The following is a 19346-nucleotide window of genomic DNA, read 5'->3' on the forward strand; positions in this document are numbered from 1 at the left end:
CTAACTACAACTAATTTAAAACCATATGATTTAAGAAATTTAATGAACTACAAATTCCCTTGTGTAATTTAATTTTTAAATTTTTAATATTAGAAAGATAATAACAACTATCAAATTTAGGGTTTAAGAACTTAATGTTAATATAGTGTATAAAATACTATATCGACATAACAATGCCAACACAATTTCATATTGACATTGTACAAGCATTATATTGATATATTATGCCCCTTGTATTGACATTAAACTACTTTACGAAATCTATGACCATTTACGAAAATTTGATCAAATTTTGACATCGAAACATATGCATGTAGTATCTCGTTGGAATCCTTATAAAATTTATCTTTAATTTGATATGTTGTGCGGAAAAATAATTTAAATCGAGATAGTTATATGTATTTAATGTTTTGAGATGATTTTAAAAAGTTGGTTATAACTAACTTGTTAATTGACCTTAATAATTTACATTTTCTATTTAGTATATTGATATTCGGAATTGAATAATCTTGACTCTCGATTTAAAGATCTAACGCGTATCAATTAATTGTACGCGTATCAATTAATTGTATTTAGCAATTTAAAGGTTAGTTAACGCAGCCCATGTATCATTTAGCTGGTACCAAAAAGAAGACTGAAAAATAACAACCCGAGAGATAGAAATTGAACACAAAACCAGCACATAATATTACAGATTATTTATACTTAGTAACTTGAAACCAAAATACATTGAAAAGTGATTATTTTTTGTTAAAAAGTACTATTAGTGCATGAAAAACAAAGTATTTATATTCATCTATATCAACAAATGGCTCTGTATATACCAGCACATAATATTACAGATTATATATTCACAGAATTAGAGTTACCATTCGGCATTACATTGAATGCGACTCTGGTTTTTTCATCTAATCTCAAATAATACACATTCGCTTGAGGGGTTACCAACACAACACAACACAACACCACCTACTTTCCATTCCCACCAACCAACCAAATAAATCAACTCAACTCAACTCAACTCATTACCTTTTCATTATTCTCTTTTAATCCTCAAACAAGGTGCTGGAATCTTTTTTAACCCTCTTATTCAACATACAACCCATCATTCCAGCTATAACCAACAACATCTTGCATTTGTTTCTACATTTTCACCCTGAGAATCAAATCAATGCTAATTAATATTAGAGCAGCAGTTATGTGGCCCAATACATCATTACAATCTCGAGTTATACCTGAACTCTCAAGGTGTGATGGATGAACAAAAACATTTGACATATATACTCGAAATCATGAATCTCCTCCCCTTCTATCTTCATCCTCTACACGTGTTGGCACTGCATTTAGTCTTTTTTGTAACTGCCAGGAGGGAAAAAGAGTGGTCATCAAACTAAATGTCGTGGTGAGAACTCTGAACTCTAAACTCACAAGTGTTGCAACACATAAACACTAGCTATGTGTGCAAGAAGAACTCACTTGCATGTATTTGAGCTTTTCCGAAGTTAATTCATCCGTCAAGCTATTCATCCTGCAGGCGACCAGATATAGAGTTTGAGTGTCTTGAAATGTAAGGGGTGATTGGATAGGAAATTTGATGACAAAGACGACAGAAAGATATGAAAGTTGTGCTTGATAGTACGAACGATTCAGTTTTTTAGGGTGACTGATTCCCCCATTCCCATTCACAAGCCAGGTAACCCCCCACCCAAAAGATGGATATTGCAGCTGGCTTGGAGTTCAGTCAAATTACAACACACCTGGCTTGGAGTCCAGTCAAATTACAACACACCTGGCTTGGAGTTCAGATATCGTCACAAGCAGCATCCTTTCCCTTTCAGAAACAATAGATTCAACCTGCAAAAATTGCAACAAGCATCAGCAGTATGCACCAGTGCAAACTCATATCACCATGCCATAGAGATTTATCTATCATAATATTCTGTGCCACAACAAGCAAAGATATTATTTCATCACAAGCCACAGTTGACGTGGAAAAAATATCTCAGGTTGGAGTCTTAGATGAAATAATTGAAAACAAAGAGTAGGATGGCGCCATTTTAAACTGTGAAACTTTAAATTGAGGTACATAAGACGTAATCGCTGTGTTTTTTTCTTACTGTGATTTTGGACTTATAATTCAGGAAAGGAATGCTAGGCTATGTTGTGGTGGAAGACAAATGATGGTAAACATGAAATCAATTCCTTTTTGCAGTTTAACAGTTGAATGTACTATGACTAATCTACAATATTCACATTAATCACACACAAAGAATGCTAATTAAAATCAAATAAATTGGTTTTGTAATATTGAGAAAACAGAGCAAGAAAGTATTCTAGATGTCAAACCTATGTACTGTATAGGTAAATACTGAATAGATTAGCAAGAATTTTTATAATGCAATTTTCTACTAATTGTTATAGATGTTAAAAAAACATGACATATTGGCATATAGTTCTATCATACAGATGTAGGTAGTTCCCTAGACAATAATTTCACAAACACATGTTCACTCTAGAAAAGTTAACATTTTATGTTGAACCATAAAAACCTGATGTTCTGCCACAAAAAATCCCTTTGAATTAAACAAAAAAAATACCAAAATGAACAAATTATCAGCAAGTGTACTTACACTGCCATTAGTGTCTGAACCACGAGAAGGAGGCAATTTCCCATTTTGAGGAGCTGGAAAGGGGAATAGGTTCAGCCAAATAAACACATTATCATTCAGTCATATGCTAAATATAGAAAAAACGCACCATTTTCAACCTCCGCTATTTGCAAGCTACTTAATAAATCCACGATAAGATCCTGGAATTAAGACGGAGAAATGAGATCCAAGGTTTAATAGAATTTGAGACAAAAAGGAAATTGCGATTTGGCCGAAGCAATCAATGCATACTGAGAGAAAAGCTGTAAACCTGACAAGACAAATGAATTTTGAAAACTATCTTACCTGCTGAATTGATGTTTGTTGGAAGAGATTTTGAAGGTGAGGCATCAGAACTGAGGCATATCCATTACTATTGCCGATTTCTTTGGGTGACTGGCTTTGGGGCTGAATAGCAAGAGCATCAGAAAGTCCGGTAATTTGGAATCAAATATCCAGTTAGCGGCAGTAATTTAAATATCAATAGATACAAGAAGCATACACACCATTTGTTTGGAATCAAATATCCAGTTGCCTACGCTAGCAGACTTCCTCAGTGGTGACCCCTGAGAACCACATGAACATCCAGTTATATGATTAAAAAAACTGTCACCATCTTTTAAAAGAATAAAGGTGGCTCCTTTCTTACCTGAGAACTTCGCCGAGAGACTGTGGATAGTGGAATATCCTAGTCATTGTGTTAGGTTAGGAACAATCATGAGAAACAATCAAGTAACAGTCATGAAAAAGAATCTAGTACTTAAATGAGCTATACCTTTACAAGATCCACATTTTCGGACGTCACGGAGAACCGCCCTTTTATTTGTACCAAATTCGTTTTTGATTTGTCCTCCAATGTGTCTTTGAATCCTGGAAACAAAAAAGATGATATAATATGCTTCCAAGAATTTATCCAAAAATAGTTATATGCAATTATGCATGCTAATTAAATATACCTCCCGAAGATTTGATTGGAGCTGATAAGCTGTTTGCTGAAGCTCGGTTCGGAAGGTTTAGAGGACCGCTAAAACTGGGTGCTCTTCGCACTTGCTGAGACTTCTCAGCCACTAAGTGGTTATCAATTTCATACCTAATGAACACATTTTGTATACCAGTGAAATTAGATTGGGGAATTATCCTGTTGAATTGCAAAAGCCAAGAAATGACCACATAGATCTAACAAAGATTTAATAATTTACGCAGGGAAAATATAGCAAGTTAAATTTGCTCAGTTTTAAAATTTATGAGAAAACAAACACGTGTACTCCACATATCCACAACATAGAATCAGTTTAAAAATTGATGACTAAATAAACCCATGCATTCCACGAAGGTGAGCCTCCCTTCTTCATGCTCTTCACAGCATGAAACATAGCATCACACTAGAAAATGCATTTATATCAGAGCATATACTGAATCACGTGCAAAGTTCTTAGAGTTGAGCTAGAAATTGAATACCCTACCTAATAATGTATTTATCCCAACATCAGGAAGTAAGAAGTCTTTTGTCAAGTTAAAGTAGTTGAAACTAACTCTTCAGATAAGAAATTCAAATAGAAAATGGTCCAATAAAGTTATCCAGAGACAGCACACAAACAAGTTTACTTGAAGAGTATTTCCAATTAGCATGAAAGGAGATATTCTGGATGTAAGACAGATTAAGCATTCATTTTAGAGCATAGTAAAACTGAAGGAAGAAACATAAAGACAATAGATTCCAGGTGATCAAACTATCAAGTTCACAGCGACAACTAGAATGGTCAGCCACATTAAAGAATGAGAAAAGCGATAAAATTTATGTTATTAGCAGTTAAGTAGTTCTCCTATCATGCTACCCATTATCTCGTCAGATTTAGATAACACACCATTGCTGCAGAGTGCAGAAACATAACAACAGTAGGATGAGGCAGAAACCTTTCAAATTTTCGAGCTCTTTCTGACTGTGAATTACTTAGCACCATACCAGGCACAAGTGGTCCACTTTGAGTTTGACGGGCTCTGCCTGTCTGATTTTTATTCTTGGCTTGTGCTCCTTCATTCTCTACGAGTGATGCTGGCAGCTCAGATTTTGAATTGCTCTTCTTCATATCAGTTTTTGCCTTATTGTCAAACTCTTTAATGCCACTTTCATATGTCTGTCCCTTGTTTGTAAGGTTCTCAACTACAAGCAGCTCATCACCATTTATCTTTTCACTGGAGATGAAAGGAGACACAGCAGAAAAATTATTAAGGTCTTAATAGGGACATAAGTTCACCAGACAGAAGCAAAAACTAAAACTAAATTAAGAACTGTAGACAAAAAACCTTTACAAGGCAACAATATAATAACGTAGCATAAAGATGGAATGAATATTTTCAATTTACCTGCCAATATTGTGGACTGCTGGTTTTGGTACAGAATCAGATGCACTCTACAAACAAGAAAAAAGGTACTTTGTTATCGACTTTCTTAACTTTGTATAAGCATCAAGTATAGCAAGATGTATACAACAAAAAAAAACAAAAGAAATGACAAAAAACTGACAGATCTTAAGAAGTAAATAATTGTGAAAACAACCTTTTGGCTCATATTAGATTTTATATTGTCTGCTTCTTCTTGGATTTCTTGTATTTCATCCTCGTCTAGCAACTGCAGAATAAAACAGCCCATAGTATCACTTCCAATGTTCACAATTATTCCATACTGATGATGGGCATAAATAAGAATTCTCTCAACATACCAATGATGCTTGAAACTTCAAATCCTCAACATCAAAGTTCCAAGCACTTACTCCTCGCTGGTACTCACTCTGAAATAGAACAGAAGCTATCAATCAAGAAAGATAATTACAACAAATGCACAAACCACAAATTACAGGGAATGTATTATTTTTTCTAAATCCTGAGCAAAGTGTTTAAATGGCAGATTCTACATTTCCTCACATCATTACTTCTTCAAAAAAGTAATAAAATAAATAAATAGAGAAGGGCCCCATAATTATCAACTTGTTAATGAGATAAGACAATTCCAGCTGTTGTCTGATCATACACCAGCAGTTTAGCTCAACTGTCTACTCAATAGAAAATGAGGGCTGTTGGTAGCGGTTGGCTAATGAGCAAGAAAGGAATAAGGAGAAAACGAGGGTTCACAACTTCCTTCGCTTCAATCAAATATAAAAACACTCATAAACGGAAAAAACTCTTTTTCATTCTACTTTTTGTGAACACCAGGTGTGGAGAAGTTATCTATAATCTTTCACATGTAGGCCATGTAGACCAACAGTAGAAAAGGGATATGTTTCCCATTGCAGTAAATCTTTGCTTAGCATAAAATAGGAAACAAAATAGAAGAAATACTGAGATCTGAGGCATTTCAAACCTGAGATATAGCCTCCTCTTCAGCTGAAGGCAACTTTTTCAAAGCAAGTTGTGCAGCATCTTTGATCTGCGTGCAATTCACAACAATATCAGCATAAATTCTAGAAAAAATTACTTCTGAACCCTACTGGTTTCCATGAACGGAATATACCTGTAGATCTTTCACGCGCTTCCATAGTGGTGGCAGGTCAACAAACAACTTTTTAACAATGAGTTCAGGAGGCTTTGCATTCTTGAAAAATGAGTGCTTTAACAACTTTTCTGCAGTTGGTCTCTTTGTTTGATCTTTTACCAAACACATAGCAACCATTTCTTTAAAGGACTGTCAAAAGCCAAACGCGACTAATCATGGACACTGGTAATAATAATCAGAGGCCATAAAAGTGTTCAGTGAACATGGTGCACCTGGAAATATCATGAATACCTTAGAGAACCTCTTATCACGGTCATAATCAAGTCCGGGGGGAGCATTTTGTATGGTCATTAACAAAACCTATTGGAGAGTAGAGGCATATATCAAAAAGTGTTTAGGACGGTATCATCCACAAAAAGAGCTCTTATGTAGAGATGTATACCTTCATTGGAGGATATTTGGAAAATGGGGCGTGTCCATGGGCTAACTCCAGTGCAGTTATTCCAAATGACCAAATGTCAGCCCTGTACATTTAACAAAAAGCACTATAAATAATGCACAAAAGGAATAGGTATATGTAACTGCTAACAATCATGATGGAAGACTAACAAATAGGAGTGCAAGGTGAGCACATGGATCCAATATGATAAAATTACTTGGTGTGATAATTTAAAGTGAGAAATGTTCTTCCCAGAACAGATCAGCTAGAGTTTGAATTCGACTTTAGTCTTTCAAATAGACATGTTCAGACAGTTAGGATCATGCCAAAGTAGCTTATGGAATGAAAACAAATTTCTAGGTAAACATTGCACCACACATCTTACACATACCTCAGATTTGAAACTAATATTCCAGTACATATTCTAGGAGATATCATTAATAATTATCCAAATCGCAATCTACAAGAGTAGATTAAACTTAAATGATAAATTCACAAACACTTTTTTTATGCTCATCAAATTGTGCATGCATAAAACACAGTTTATATAGAACCACAAGACAATACAAGAATATGGAGTAACCCACTTGAAATCATATCCAGTTCCTGGCTGCAACACTTCTGGGGCCATCCTGCATAATGAATTAAAAGGGACAGATTATAGCAGCAGGTATCAAAAGAGTGAGTGAGACTGGGAGATATGTATAGTAGAAAGTAAATGGGTATTGGATAACTACTGGTGTTAGTGTGGTATTTTTGCCTCAATGTGTGTGTATGTGTGTGCATGTGAGAGAGAGAGACACAAACCAGCATGGTGTGCCTACAAAGGTATTCCTCGAACGCTGTCTATCACCTCTGTCAAACATGCAGGATGAAACACCAAAATCAGCAAGCTTCACCTCACCATTACTATCCATCAATATATTTCCAGCCTGTGAAGAGATGTTAAACAAAATATGAAGTAATTTACTTAATGCATACTGTGACTGTCCACTGAACAAGTCCAATGTCTGTGATCTGCCTAGATGCAAGCTTGCACAATTAATTAACCTTAACGTCACGATGAATATTGCCATTATGATGAAGGTATTCCAAAGCCTTCAAAGTTTCTTTCAGGATAGATCCAATGGCAGATTCTTCGAACCCTTCTTGATATGCTATCTTCATGAGATGTAGGCAAGACCCCTCAGCCATAAAAGGCATTACCACCCAAAGGTTGTGGTCAACAACAAATGAACAAAAAGATTTTATGACATTAGGATGGTCTATTAAACTCATCGTTTGAGCTTCCCGGCGAATATCATCCTGCAGAAAAGACAATATCATAAACTCCAGCCTAACCGCATCTACTCATCCTAACAGAATAAATAAGCTACATTAACTGGTGAAAATATTCTTATACTCCCTCCGTCCCCAAAGAATATGCACTTTGGGTTCGGCACGTGTTTTAATGCAAAATTAGTAAAGTAAGAGAGATGTAGAGAGGAAAAGTAATTAAAGTGTTGTTAGTGGAGAATGGGTCCCACCTCTTAGAGAGAGAAGAATTTCTAAAATTGGAAAGTGCATATTCTTGTGGGACGGACTAAAAAGGAAAGAGTGCATATTCTTGTGGGACGGACTAAAAAGGAAAGAGTGCATATTCTTGTGGGACGGAGGGAGTATTTTGAAACTAGAATCCAAGGGAGAACAAGAACTTTCCATCAAAGAGATCTAAACTTAACAGGAATACTACAATAAACCTACATTAAGAATTCCGAGCCAACTGAGATAGTTAGATTACATTTCACTGCATACAATTCATTACGTAAACGCCCATAAGGCAACATATCTCAGAAGCAGCAAGTCATTGGCAAAAGCTAATTATACAGGCTCCCTTCATATGATTCGAGAAACAGCCATTAATAATTCTTACATTGTGCCATAGCCCATAAGGTAGTCAACGCTTAACTACATGTTCACCGGTAGCAGATGACAAGCAGTAGATACAGAAATTTTAAAAGTTTGGTTGTGATATTTTCTTAAGTACTATCACATTCAGAGAAAGGGGGGGGGGGGGGGGGGTTGAGATAACTTACTAGTCAGAGATGGTGAGAAAATGTCATGATTAATTTGATATTGTATAGTGAAAATCCATATTTTGGTTATATGAACCTCAAAATTTTATGAATATTAATATCAAGAAATACAGTTTGATACACACCCACTTATATACATGTCAGAGCTTCAGGATAGATCCGATGTCACACTTCACACCATATGATCGCATATGTGGAACTCACAACATGCAATATTGCTCTTGGCATCTTAAAAGTGTTAATTTATATGCTCACATTTATCTCATAATTTATGTGCTAACGCCTAACATGTTTAAAAAACTGGCTATTGCCAGCATATTTGACTTTTTACAACTTCATTAAACCATTCTACGTCTAACTTAATCTGGAGTAAATCCAGTTCAAATTTCATTGACCTTCATTTATATTCTAGTTAGCACAAACTGCCAGTAAATAATAGGTGTACTCCATAAATGACAACGAAAGAATTTACATTTTTTGACCAAAAAAGACATAATGGAATAATGATTGACACTTATGTAGGACAAAAGATGTACTCCCTCCGTCCCTCGGTAAGTGAGGCGCTTCTTTTTTACATGTGTTTTGGGAAAATAATACTCCTAATAAATAGTTAAAGTGGAGAGAGAGTAAAGTAAGAGAGAGAATAGTGTAGATGAGAGACCCTCCTCTATATTATTCTCTCTCTTACTTTACTCTATCTCCACTTTAATTATTTATTATCATTTTCCTAAAACACATTAAAAAAAAGAAGCGCCCACTTGGCGAAGGACTGAGGGTATGTTATAACTAATAGGGATGCAATCAACAGCTGTAGCATTTATGTCAACCTTATATCACAGTCACACGAGAAAAATGAGGCTTAATTCTAAACAAGGTAGCTTTAGAAGAAAAGGCAAAAGATTTGCATTGATGCTAATAAACCAACGAACATTAGCTTTATGGTCGTATATTAATGAAATAGGACAACATTCTTGGGGAAATGAAAATCGATTGATAATTCTTTTGGTTGTACAGAAACAATTCCATTAAATATAGCTGATAACCAACAGAGAGCCAGGTTAGATGAAATCTTTCTCAATCAGCCCTTCCTCGAGATTTTCAATGGCATTCTTCTAAGTTAACTCAACAACAGTATTTCTCAAATGAAAGAGTGATCTTAGCTGACAATGGCTGGACTTCATTACACTAAATTTCCTTAAGAATAAATAAATGTGGTTCAAGCCTTGAAATCACATATTGATGATAAGCCGCTAGCTCACTTAACCTATAATCATATAGAAACCAAATTTCACAACAGATTTCAAATTAAACCATTTCAAAACTTCATCAAGGATTCGCCCTCAACACTCTATCTAGCTGATTGCACATCAATGCACCGAGATCTCAAACTGCGGATGCATTGAAATTCTCCAAGCAACACAAGAAATGCACCCCCAACTAGATCAAGAGTCGCCTCAAATGAAATTAAATCCCCAAAACACGCGGAATCAAAGCAAATTAACAGAAGCTAAACACAAATAGAGGGAAAGGAATAGATTGAACAAACCAGATTGCTATGGCATCGATCGAGATCCAAGCACTTAACCGCCACCACTTCATTGTAAGGCAAATAGATCGCTCTGTAAACAGTTGCGCTGGCGCCGTATCCCACCTCTTCTAGAAGCTTGTAATCATTCGGATTCGCCGAGTAAGTCTTCCCCATTTCTATTACGCAGCCATCAATCAATCTCAAAAATTTCCGCTTCGATTCCACCAAAAGTTTTGCTTTAAATTACTTAATTTTCTTCTTGTTTTCGTTTTCTTTGTTACTGAATCATGAGAGAATCCAGAAATGGACAGTGAGAGTCTATAGATACGGACTGTGTTGAAGTCTGCGGAAACTTTCTTACTTTTCTCTCTGTCCCTATTTTTCTGTCTCTGTTTGTTACGATATTCCGAATTCTATCGATATTTTTTAGATTTTAGGATTGTTTTTCAGACCAAGTGTCTTAATTTTATTATTGGCCTTTTAATTTTACTTATTTATATTTTTAATGTTTTACCAAAATTAATAGCAATACTAATTATTACTCCTATGTTAGAAGTATAATTATGCAGCCGTTGACTGCAAATGGCCATACATTTGCCAGCAAACAATAAATTTCCAGCGTTGTTCAAAAGCATTAACATGGTTTTATAGTTATTCATAAACTTATCCTATTTATTTATTTATGTAGATTAAGTATCACTTCTTCACGTTAAGAGTGTCCACAATGGGGGAGCCGCGGCCCGGTGCGCGGCCCCCCATTGCAGAGAGCCGAGAGCCGGGGCGCAGGGCCGGGAGCCGAGGGTGAGCCGCGGCCGCGGCCTTCACGCGGCTGAGCCGTGGGAGCCGCGGCCCTCCACTGCAGCGGGCCGCGGGATTTTTTTTTTTTTAAGTTTCGAAAATTACTTTATAAATATACACTCTCATTTCCATTTTTCCAACTCCATTTTACTTCCATTTTGCTCCAATCTTTCCTTCCAATTTCTACAACCTTGGAACTATGGATTCCGACGATGAACAATTCCAACAAGCGGTAGATCTGGAGTTCCAAAACCTTGTTGCAGCGGTGCAACGTGAAGCCGACGAGGTCTGGAACCGTAGAAGTAGCGCCGTAGAGTGATTTGGGTTTCCCCCAGTGTTTTTAAACTAGATCACTTTCATTGTATAATTTTCCTATTTTAATATAATACAACGAAATTATTGTTACATTTTTTTGAGGTTGTGAATTTTTTTTGTTTACAATCCAAATTATTTTATTTTAATTAAATTTATAAATATCATGAATTTAAAGACTAATAAAATTTATTAGACATAAATTAAAAAATATTATTACAAAAGCAAACAAATTAATTTTATTTTTTGGAGATGGCCACATTTCGTGGCCCTATTGTTTTTATACATTTCGTGGCCTTTACCATTGTGAAGGCCACAAGAGAGCCACGAATGGTGGCCGGGCCACATGCGGACTCACCTAATTGGAGATTGATAAATTTTAATCAGACGTAGTCTTTCGACATTCTTATGTTTGAAGGTTCTCACAAAATATCACTTCATTTATATTTATAACCATCAAACTCTACTTTGTAATGAACACAACAAACTTCAAGATCTCTCGCATCTTCAATTCCAACGTTTCGTACCAAAACACTTTTTGGATTTAAAATTAAATTGCAATTCTAAATCTTTCAATTCCATAATTTTATATTTCAAGTACAAAATTGAAATTTCACATAGTCATAAAATTAGATAGCTTCTTATATATCCACAACACACACTACACACACTTCACACACTTGTGTATATTTTGTGTATATAGTGTGTAGAGTGTGCAGTGTGTGTATTTGTGTATAGTGTATGTATTTTGTGTAAAGCGTGTGTAAGTGTGTATTTTGTGTATAGTGTGCGTACATTGTGTGCACAGATTCTTCAAATTCAATTTCATATCAGTTACTTCATTTTACCAAACATAGGATTTGGAATTTAATTAGAATTCCAATTCAATTCATAGAACTGCAATTCCAATTCAATACCAATTCCGTAAACCAAACGAGCCTTATTACTTTTAATATGTAATTCAAATTGTGGAATGTGAGGAACTAGAATTGTAATTCAATTCATAATTCAAATTGTGGACGGCAGGGAGCCGCATTTGCGGCGAGGAAGGGGTGGTGGGGTCACGGGCGCAGCGACCGCGGCAGTGCCGCTGATTTATATATATATATATATATATATATATATATATATTAGTTTTTGGAATTTATTTCTATAAATACACCTATTTCTCTCATTTTTTACTTCACTCATCCACATCCGTATTTTCATCTCTCTTTCGTCCGATAATTTTTATTCTAATCCAGTTAAAATATACCAACAATCTATAAAAATGTGATTTGTGGTTGTGGTTGTAGTGTGGTTGTTTATTAAGCTGGACAAATTTTTGTGACTGTGAAAGAGTTTTTGTGGCTGTGCCTTGACGGAATCGTGATTGTGTCATTCTATTGTGGATACTCTAGTTTTCTAAGTATAATAGAGGACGGAAGTATAAAGAAATCATAGATAGTATAAATTTGGTCCAACCAACAAGTATTGTTTATCTAAAGGTTGATGTAACTTTGTAAGAGCATCCACTATAGGGGCGGCGCGCCGGCCGCCCCGGAGGCGGCTAAGCCGCGGCGAGCTATAGTGGGCGGGGCGTTCGCCCCGTAGCGGACAGAAATAGCGGGGCGGATGGGCGATCAGCGCTGAGTCGCCGAGGACGCGCCTACCGCGTCGCAAAGCGCAGGCCGGCGCGCCGACCAGGGGCGGACAAATAATTTTTTTTTAAAATTCAATTTAATTTACCTAAAAATACACCCCATTCCCCTCATTATTTTCACACCGTTCCAACTCTTCACTCATACTTTCTCTCACTAAAATTTGTGGATTCCATTGGTATTAAAAATGGATAATTTGTGGAATGACGCGTGGAATTCTCTGATTCAAGAGGTGCAGAACCAAGCCGACGAGGAGGACGCGGCGCGCGCGGCGGAATTGGCGGAGGGCGCGATCCCTCGTGAGATTACTCGTCGTCGGACCATCCAACGAGACCATAGCGGAGCCCACCAACGGCTAACGGCAGACTACTTTGTTATCCACCGGAGATTTTCCGTCGGTGTTTCAGAATGTCGCAACGGCTCTTCACCCATATAACGACAAATTTGGCAAAGCGGTATCGGTGCTTCACCCTCCGGAGTGATTGCACTGGCCGGATCGGGCTTTCTACTCTTCAAAAATGCACCGCTGCAATTAGACAGCTTGCCTATGCCGGACCGGCTTATATGTTCAGGAAATCTTTAGTCCGGAGTTCCTACGAAAGCCAACCTCTGATGAGTGCCAGAGACTGCTAGATATGCACGGTTCGGTGCAAGGTTTCCCAGGGATGTTAGGGAGCATCGATTGCATGCATTGGGGGTGGAAAAACTGCTCGGTGGCGTGGAAAGACCAGTTCACTACTGGGCAGAAAAGCAAAGGTCCATCGATGATTCTGGAAGCCGTTGCTGACTACCGATTGCGAATCTGGCATGCGTATTTCGGTGTTGTAGGTTCGAACAACGACATCAACGTTCTGCAGTCATCGCCTCTCTTCAATGATGAGTGCCGGGGGGAGGGTCCAGAAATCAGCTTCGTAGCCAACGGAACGCAGTACCACAGGGGATACTATTTGGCAGATGAGATACACCCTCGTTGGCCCGTATTCGTCAAGACAGTTCGCCAACCGGTTGGACCGAAAAAGCAATATGTTGCGCGAAAATAAGAGGTTGCTCGGAAGGATGTTGAGCGAGCTTTTGGTGTGCTCCAAGCGCGATGAGTTATTATACGGTGCCCGGCACGAGTTTGGCACGGAGATGATGTCGCGAATATTATGTTAACATGTATAATATTGCACAATATGATAATAGAAGATGAATGCTTTGCTGCGGAGCGCTGGGCACCGGAAGATGGTGCAAGTTCAAGTCACGGTGTTGCCTCCGTGCCGATACAGATGGGTGTACCACATAGTAATGAATATTTGCTCAAACGTTTCACTGATATGCGCAGGAGCACATCACATACCACACTCCAGGCCAATTTGATTGAAGAGGTATGGGCAAGTAGGGGAGGGGGCGCAACGTGAAGAAGTGGTGTGGTTTTCTGTAGATTAAATTTTCGTTGTATAATTTTCTATTACTTTAATACGATGAAAATTTAGTATTCAATTTTAATTTATTTAATTATAGCCGTTTTTCTAATTATTTACATTCCGATGATTTTAATTACAATTGATTTAAAATAAACGAAAAATGAAATAAAATGAAAAGTGGCTAAAAAAGTGGCGGGACTAATGGAAGTGTCCAGCTTATAGCTGCGGACACATTTTTTTGTGGGCGCGGACAAATAAATTGGGACTGTGGACAAAAAAGGGGGCGGGGCTATTGAAAGTGTCCGCCTTATAGTGAATGCTCTAAGTTTTTAATGCTTTTTAAGATAAGAATGACAGAATCATAATCTCGCGTACCACTTTCAAAATATATGAGAAAAATTAGATTAGACACAAAATTGATGATATTTTCAATCAAAAATTTAGCCGCCTATCAACAAAAGCACTGAAATTCCACCAAAAAAACCGAACAACAATTTTGAAACCCTTCCAAAGGAAATTAGAGGATTAGTAATCGTGCTATCCGTGGAGAGTCGGCCATTAACTATTCATAGGTCTCGTACCACTTTTAATCATTTTTTATTCTATCTATTAACTAAGAACAACACTTGCCACAATCCATTTCATGCCTTAACTATTCATGGTTCATACTATTTCATTCTTTAAAAGTACAATTAATAAAAAATATTTCATTAATTAAACTTCCGCCTGAAAATAATATAACAAATTTCAAGAAATTAAAACTTACATAATTTAACTCATAAAAATTAAAAATTATATAATTTAAATCTTAAAAATTAAAAATAACATAATTTAAATACTAAAAATAAAAAAAATGTGGCGGCGGCATCATGATCGGTAGGTCCAATTGACGATGGAGGGATTCAAACATCATGACATGCGCCCATTCTTGTTGCGGATCATCCAGCTAGTGTCAGCCGCAATTGCCTAGGTAAAATATCTGAATAAAATATTCGGATTAGAAGGCAGTTGAGGGGGAGGGGCTTGGGGGGCTGATTGGGCTTGAGTTTGTCCTCACATGTGGCTAGCTTTTGCTGGACGACGTTACGAACCGCTCCGGACCCAATCGATGGGAGTCAGAACCACCCAAATTAGCTCCAACAAGCTGGCTTGCGCCCTTGTCCTTGTCGGGGTCGGCTTGCGACCTTGACGGTTTGGAAGTGGAGCCCGAGGATGATTTATCGTCACCGCCCTGTCACAACCGCATTTTGCTAAGGATAGCGAAAGCGGGTAATCCGCGACTAATAAGAGGGATTTAAGAAACGGGGAAAGAAAAGGGGTAGAGCTCAAGGAATTTGCCGAAAAGGCCAAATCGATTGATGCCATAAAATAGAAGCCAAGTATTCAAATACATGGTCTCAGAAATAGAATAATCATCTCATCAACTAAATCAGAGTTCGATGGTGAGACTTTGAAATTCTCACTTAACAAAAGTACAGCGGAATAAGTCCTTACTAAACGACTTCGTGTATGAAGACACGAATCGTTGAAAGATCCACTTGATTAATTAATAACATCGACTCCGATCAATACTCATTCCTCTTGACGTTCAACCTACACATTTAGAAATACATGCAGGGCTGAGTACAAGAGTACTCAGTGGACACGTGCCGAAAAGCAAAACTTACATTATATAGTAGTCATCCATCAACAGTAACACACGGGGGTTTTCTTAAAAAGGTCTGAGCTTACTAAATTCTTTTGTGATCTTAAAAGTCCGACTGATCAGTCTAAGTTCTTCAATACTCATACCATATCTGAAAAGTATTGTACCTAGAAGGTGGCCACCTTCCACGGACACATTGTCGGCCAACCCTCTTAGATGGCTCACGGCCCTTGTGAATTAGAACGTAACGAGATGATAAATATTTTTTATGCATCTATCATGGGAAGTTTGATGTATGCTCAAGTTTGTACTAGACCAGACAAAAGCTTTGCGCTCAAAATGTTAGGTCGTTACCAAAGTAACCCTGCCATTGAACACTGGAGAGCTGCAAAGATGATAATGAGATACTTAAAGTGGACAAAAGATTTTATGCTCACATTTAGGAAATCTGATCAATTAGAAGTGATTGGATATTCTGATTCCGATTATGCTTGATGTGTTGACTTTAGAAAATCGACTTTTGATTACATTTTTCTTATGGCTAGAGGATCCACTATTAAGGCTGAATTTATGGCTTGCTTTGAAGCATTAATGATTGCAAAATTTTATTTCAGGCCTTGGTATTGTCTCCTCAATATCTAAGCCCTTGAAATGTATTGTGATAATAGTGCAATCGTATCTTTCTCTAAGAATGAAGTATTCAAAGGAGCTAAACACATGGAATTAAAGTTTCTTGCCATGAAAGATGAAGTTTAGGAACAAAGAATATCTATAGAATGTATAAGCACACAACTTATAGTTGTTGATCCATTGACTAAGGCGTTACGGACTAAGACATTTATGGAATAAGTTAACATAATGGGTCTTGGGTATGGAAAAGTCTAATCTTTATGTTTCCATGTTGGTTCAGACACTTAAGTTATGGATATTTTGAATTCAATAAAGTTGTTTCTATTTTTTCCTACATAAACTTATTATTTGATATGCATATATACGTTTTAGTATTAATGTGGGAGGTCTTGAAATAAGACAATTATGGACATTGTGTCATTGATAGATTATATTAGAGTGGTTATTAGTGATGTGGTACATGGAAGGAACTATATCGATCGAATGATATACGCCTGCCATGACCCACATTAGTAGTCTCTCTAATTTAATACTTATGTTTGCTAATGATGAAAGTATTTATAAAGTCCAATATTATGCGCGTCTTATGTTTATTATGTCTATTTTACTGTGGCTCTGTCAAGTGGGAGAATAGAAAACATTGTGTCCCACATGTTCGCCAAATGGGAGAATGTAATTTTTATGTCTCACATATGTGACAAGTGATAGAATCCTAAAATAGAATTGGATTTTAATATAATACATTAACTTGGTATAACATACATTTTTCCCTATTAATTAGCTATCAATTAGTTGTAAGTTTTATGAATGGGACGTTTCTTTGGCAAAATCAATTAGTCATATAATTTCCTTGACTAATAACCAAAATAATGAACTATATATTTTAATCAAATATATGGTAAGGAATCAAGTTAGCGATTGCCATTAAAATTGGAAATCAAGTTTGTAATTACGATTAAATTAATATAAATGAAACGCTCCTATTATTATATTAAATGGCCACTTTGATGAAAAAGGCGTAGTGATCCCATCAAATCACACACATTACAGAGAACACATAAACAACGGAAAGAGAGAGAAACAAATCCTTGGAGTTAGAGTTGCGCCACTACGACAAAGAAAGTCTGAGGAAGTTCTCTCTGTCTTCCCCAATTGCTTCCGCTATAGATCGTCTATGTAAGTTTTTGATCCATTATGTTTATGGTTAATACGTGAAATACATGATGTTCAAAGATCTTGCTTTATTTATATTCAATTATGTATTCTTGAATATATGATGATAAATAATTTTCAACATGACTTATTCAGGGAGCAAGAGAATGGGTCGTGATGATTATTATTGTCTGAGCAATATTAAATGTCTGGAGTAAATTAGAATCCCTCCATATGTATGATTTTAGAGGGAATTTGTGTTTATATAAGCTCACATTTCCCCAAACCCTCCAGAGCTTGACTCTGATGAAGGAAAATGACTTTGAATGGGAAATGATGGTGGAAAAGATAGGTTCGTTGCGCCTTCTTGAGAAGTTCAACTTATCACTTGGTTGCTTTGGAACAGGCAAGTGGGAAATATTTGAAGGCCATTTCCCTTGTCTCAAATACTTGGGAATTAATTGGTGTCCTAGCTTGAAACACTGGACTACAGAAGCGAGTTCCATCTTTCCAGGTCTTGAGAAGCTTCATCTTTTTGGTTTAGAAGGGTTGGAGAATATCCCGTCAGAAATTGGAAAATATTGATGGTTCATTTCTGCGAATCAGTGGTGATAAGTGCAAAAGAGATAGTAGAGGAACAAATGGATTTACAAGGGGACGATCTTCCCTTCCAAGTTCAGGTTCGACTTCCACTTGATAAGAATGAAGCAATGCAGACCCCAACTTTGAAGTTGTATAATAGATAGATAGATAGAGGGCAGACAACGAAAAAGTCCTTAATCAGGGTTATTTTTCTAAATAATATGTGGTTCTAAGGTTTGTCCCTTTCAAACCGAGTTCACGGCTTCTCAAGACGAGAGGTTGAGATCACTTGTGCCATCTTTTTACTACTTTTCCAAATAACTGAGATTATTTTTTTATCTATATATGTTTAATGATAGTTATTTAGGCCCTATTATTTTGTTGCAGGTGTTGTAGCAAATAACCGACCACCATTAGGCCTTTACTCTAATGTTGAGAAATGGAAGGTAAATTCTATCATTAAATTCAATGCATGCACCTCATGCTTTTGATCAATCTGATTGTACTCTAATGTTGAGAAATGGAAGGTAAATTCTATCATTAAATTCAATGCAATGCATGCACCTCATGCTTTTGATCAATCTGATTGATCATTGGTTTATAGGAATTTGAAATGCCAACTTAAATCAGCCTCCAAGGAATTGCCAAACTTGCTTGAAATTTCCCCTCATTGTGTTCCGCCTCGGAAGAGTCCTTTTTTTTGGAATTACCTAAACCAATGTTTTAAAAACGGGACCGAACCGGCCGGTTCGACCGGTCGGACCGCGAACCGGTAGGTAGTCCGGTCCGGTTCACCCTTTTAAACCACCACTGCATTGAACCGCCGTGAACCGGTGGAACCGACCGGTTGGACCGTGAACCAGAAACCGGTTTTCTATTTTTTTCAAATTTTTTTCAAATTTGTTGTTGGTAGAGATTGAACTCATGACATCTCTTCTAGTTAAGAAGACCTCTACCACTCCACCACATGGGCTCATTGAACAATTTGAACATTAAATATT

At 36.8% G+C, this 19346-nt stretch overlaps 1 protein-coding gene across 3 annotated transcripts; it reads right to left on the bottom strand.

Moving 5' to 3' along the window:
* Positions 1 to 771: 771 nt before the first annotated feature.
* Positions 772 to 10580, bottom strand: LOC121758849 (serine/threonine-protein kinase BLUS1-like). 3 transcript variants are annotated; one of them, XM_042154257.1, is made up of 23 exons: positions 10199 to 10579; positions 7628 to 7882; positions 7385 to 7509; positions 7165 to 7209; positions 6581 to 6662; positions 6430 to 6498; positions 6157 to 6327; positions 6007 to 6072; positions 5369 to 5437; positions 5206 to 5277; positions 5013 to 5059; positions 4563 to 4841; positions 3605 to 3738; positions 3424 to 3518; positions 3298 to 3336; positions 3155 to 3214; positions 2955 to 3056; positions 2758 to 2809; positions 2631 to 2683; positions 1790 to 1854; positions 1477 to 1528; positions 1236 to 1359; positions 772 to 1156 (listed from the first exon to the last, which is right to left on the bottom strand). In XM_042154257.1, exons 1-22 carry the CDS (start codon positions 10352 to 10354, stop codon positions 1291 to 1293), a joined length of 2157 nt encoding a protein of 718 aa, XP_042010191.1. In that variant the 5' UTR covers positions 10355 to 10579; the 3' UTR covers positions 772 to 1156; positions 1236 to 1290. The 3 variants fall into 3 exon arrangements, with proteins under 3 accessions (XP_042010191.1, XP_042010193.1, XP_042010192.1); XM_042154259.1 differs by lacking the exon at positions 10199 to 10579 and having other exon boundaries at positions 7385 to 7432; positions 7559 to 7805; XM_042154258.1 differs by lacking the exon at positions 772 to 1156 and having other exon boundaries at positions 1278 to 1359; positions 1758 to 1854; positions 10199 to 10580.
* Between the last annotated feature and the right edge of the window lie 8766 nt (positions 10581 to 19346).

This window comes from Salvia splendens, chromosome 12, assembly GCF_004379255.2.
Source record: "Salvia splendens isolate huo1 chromosome 12, SspV2, whole genome shotgun sequence".
Taxonomy (NCBI): Eukaryota; Viridiplantae; Streptophyta; class Magnoliopsida; order Lamiales; family Lamiaceae; genus Salvia; species Salvia splendens.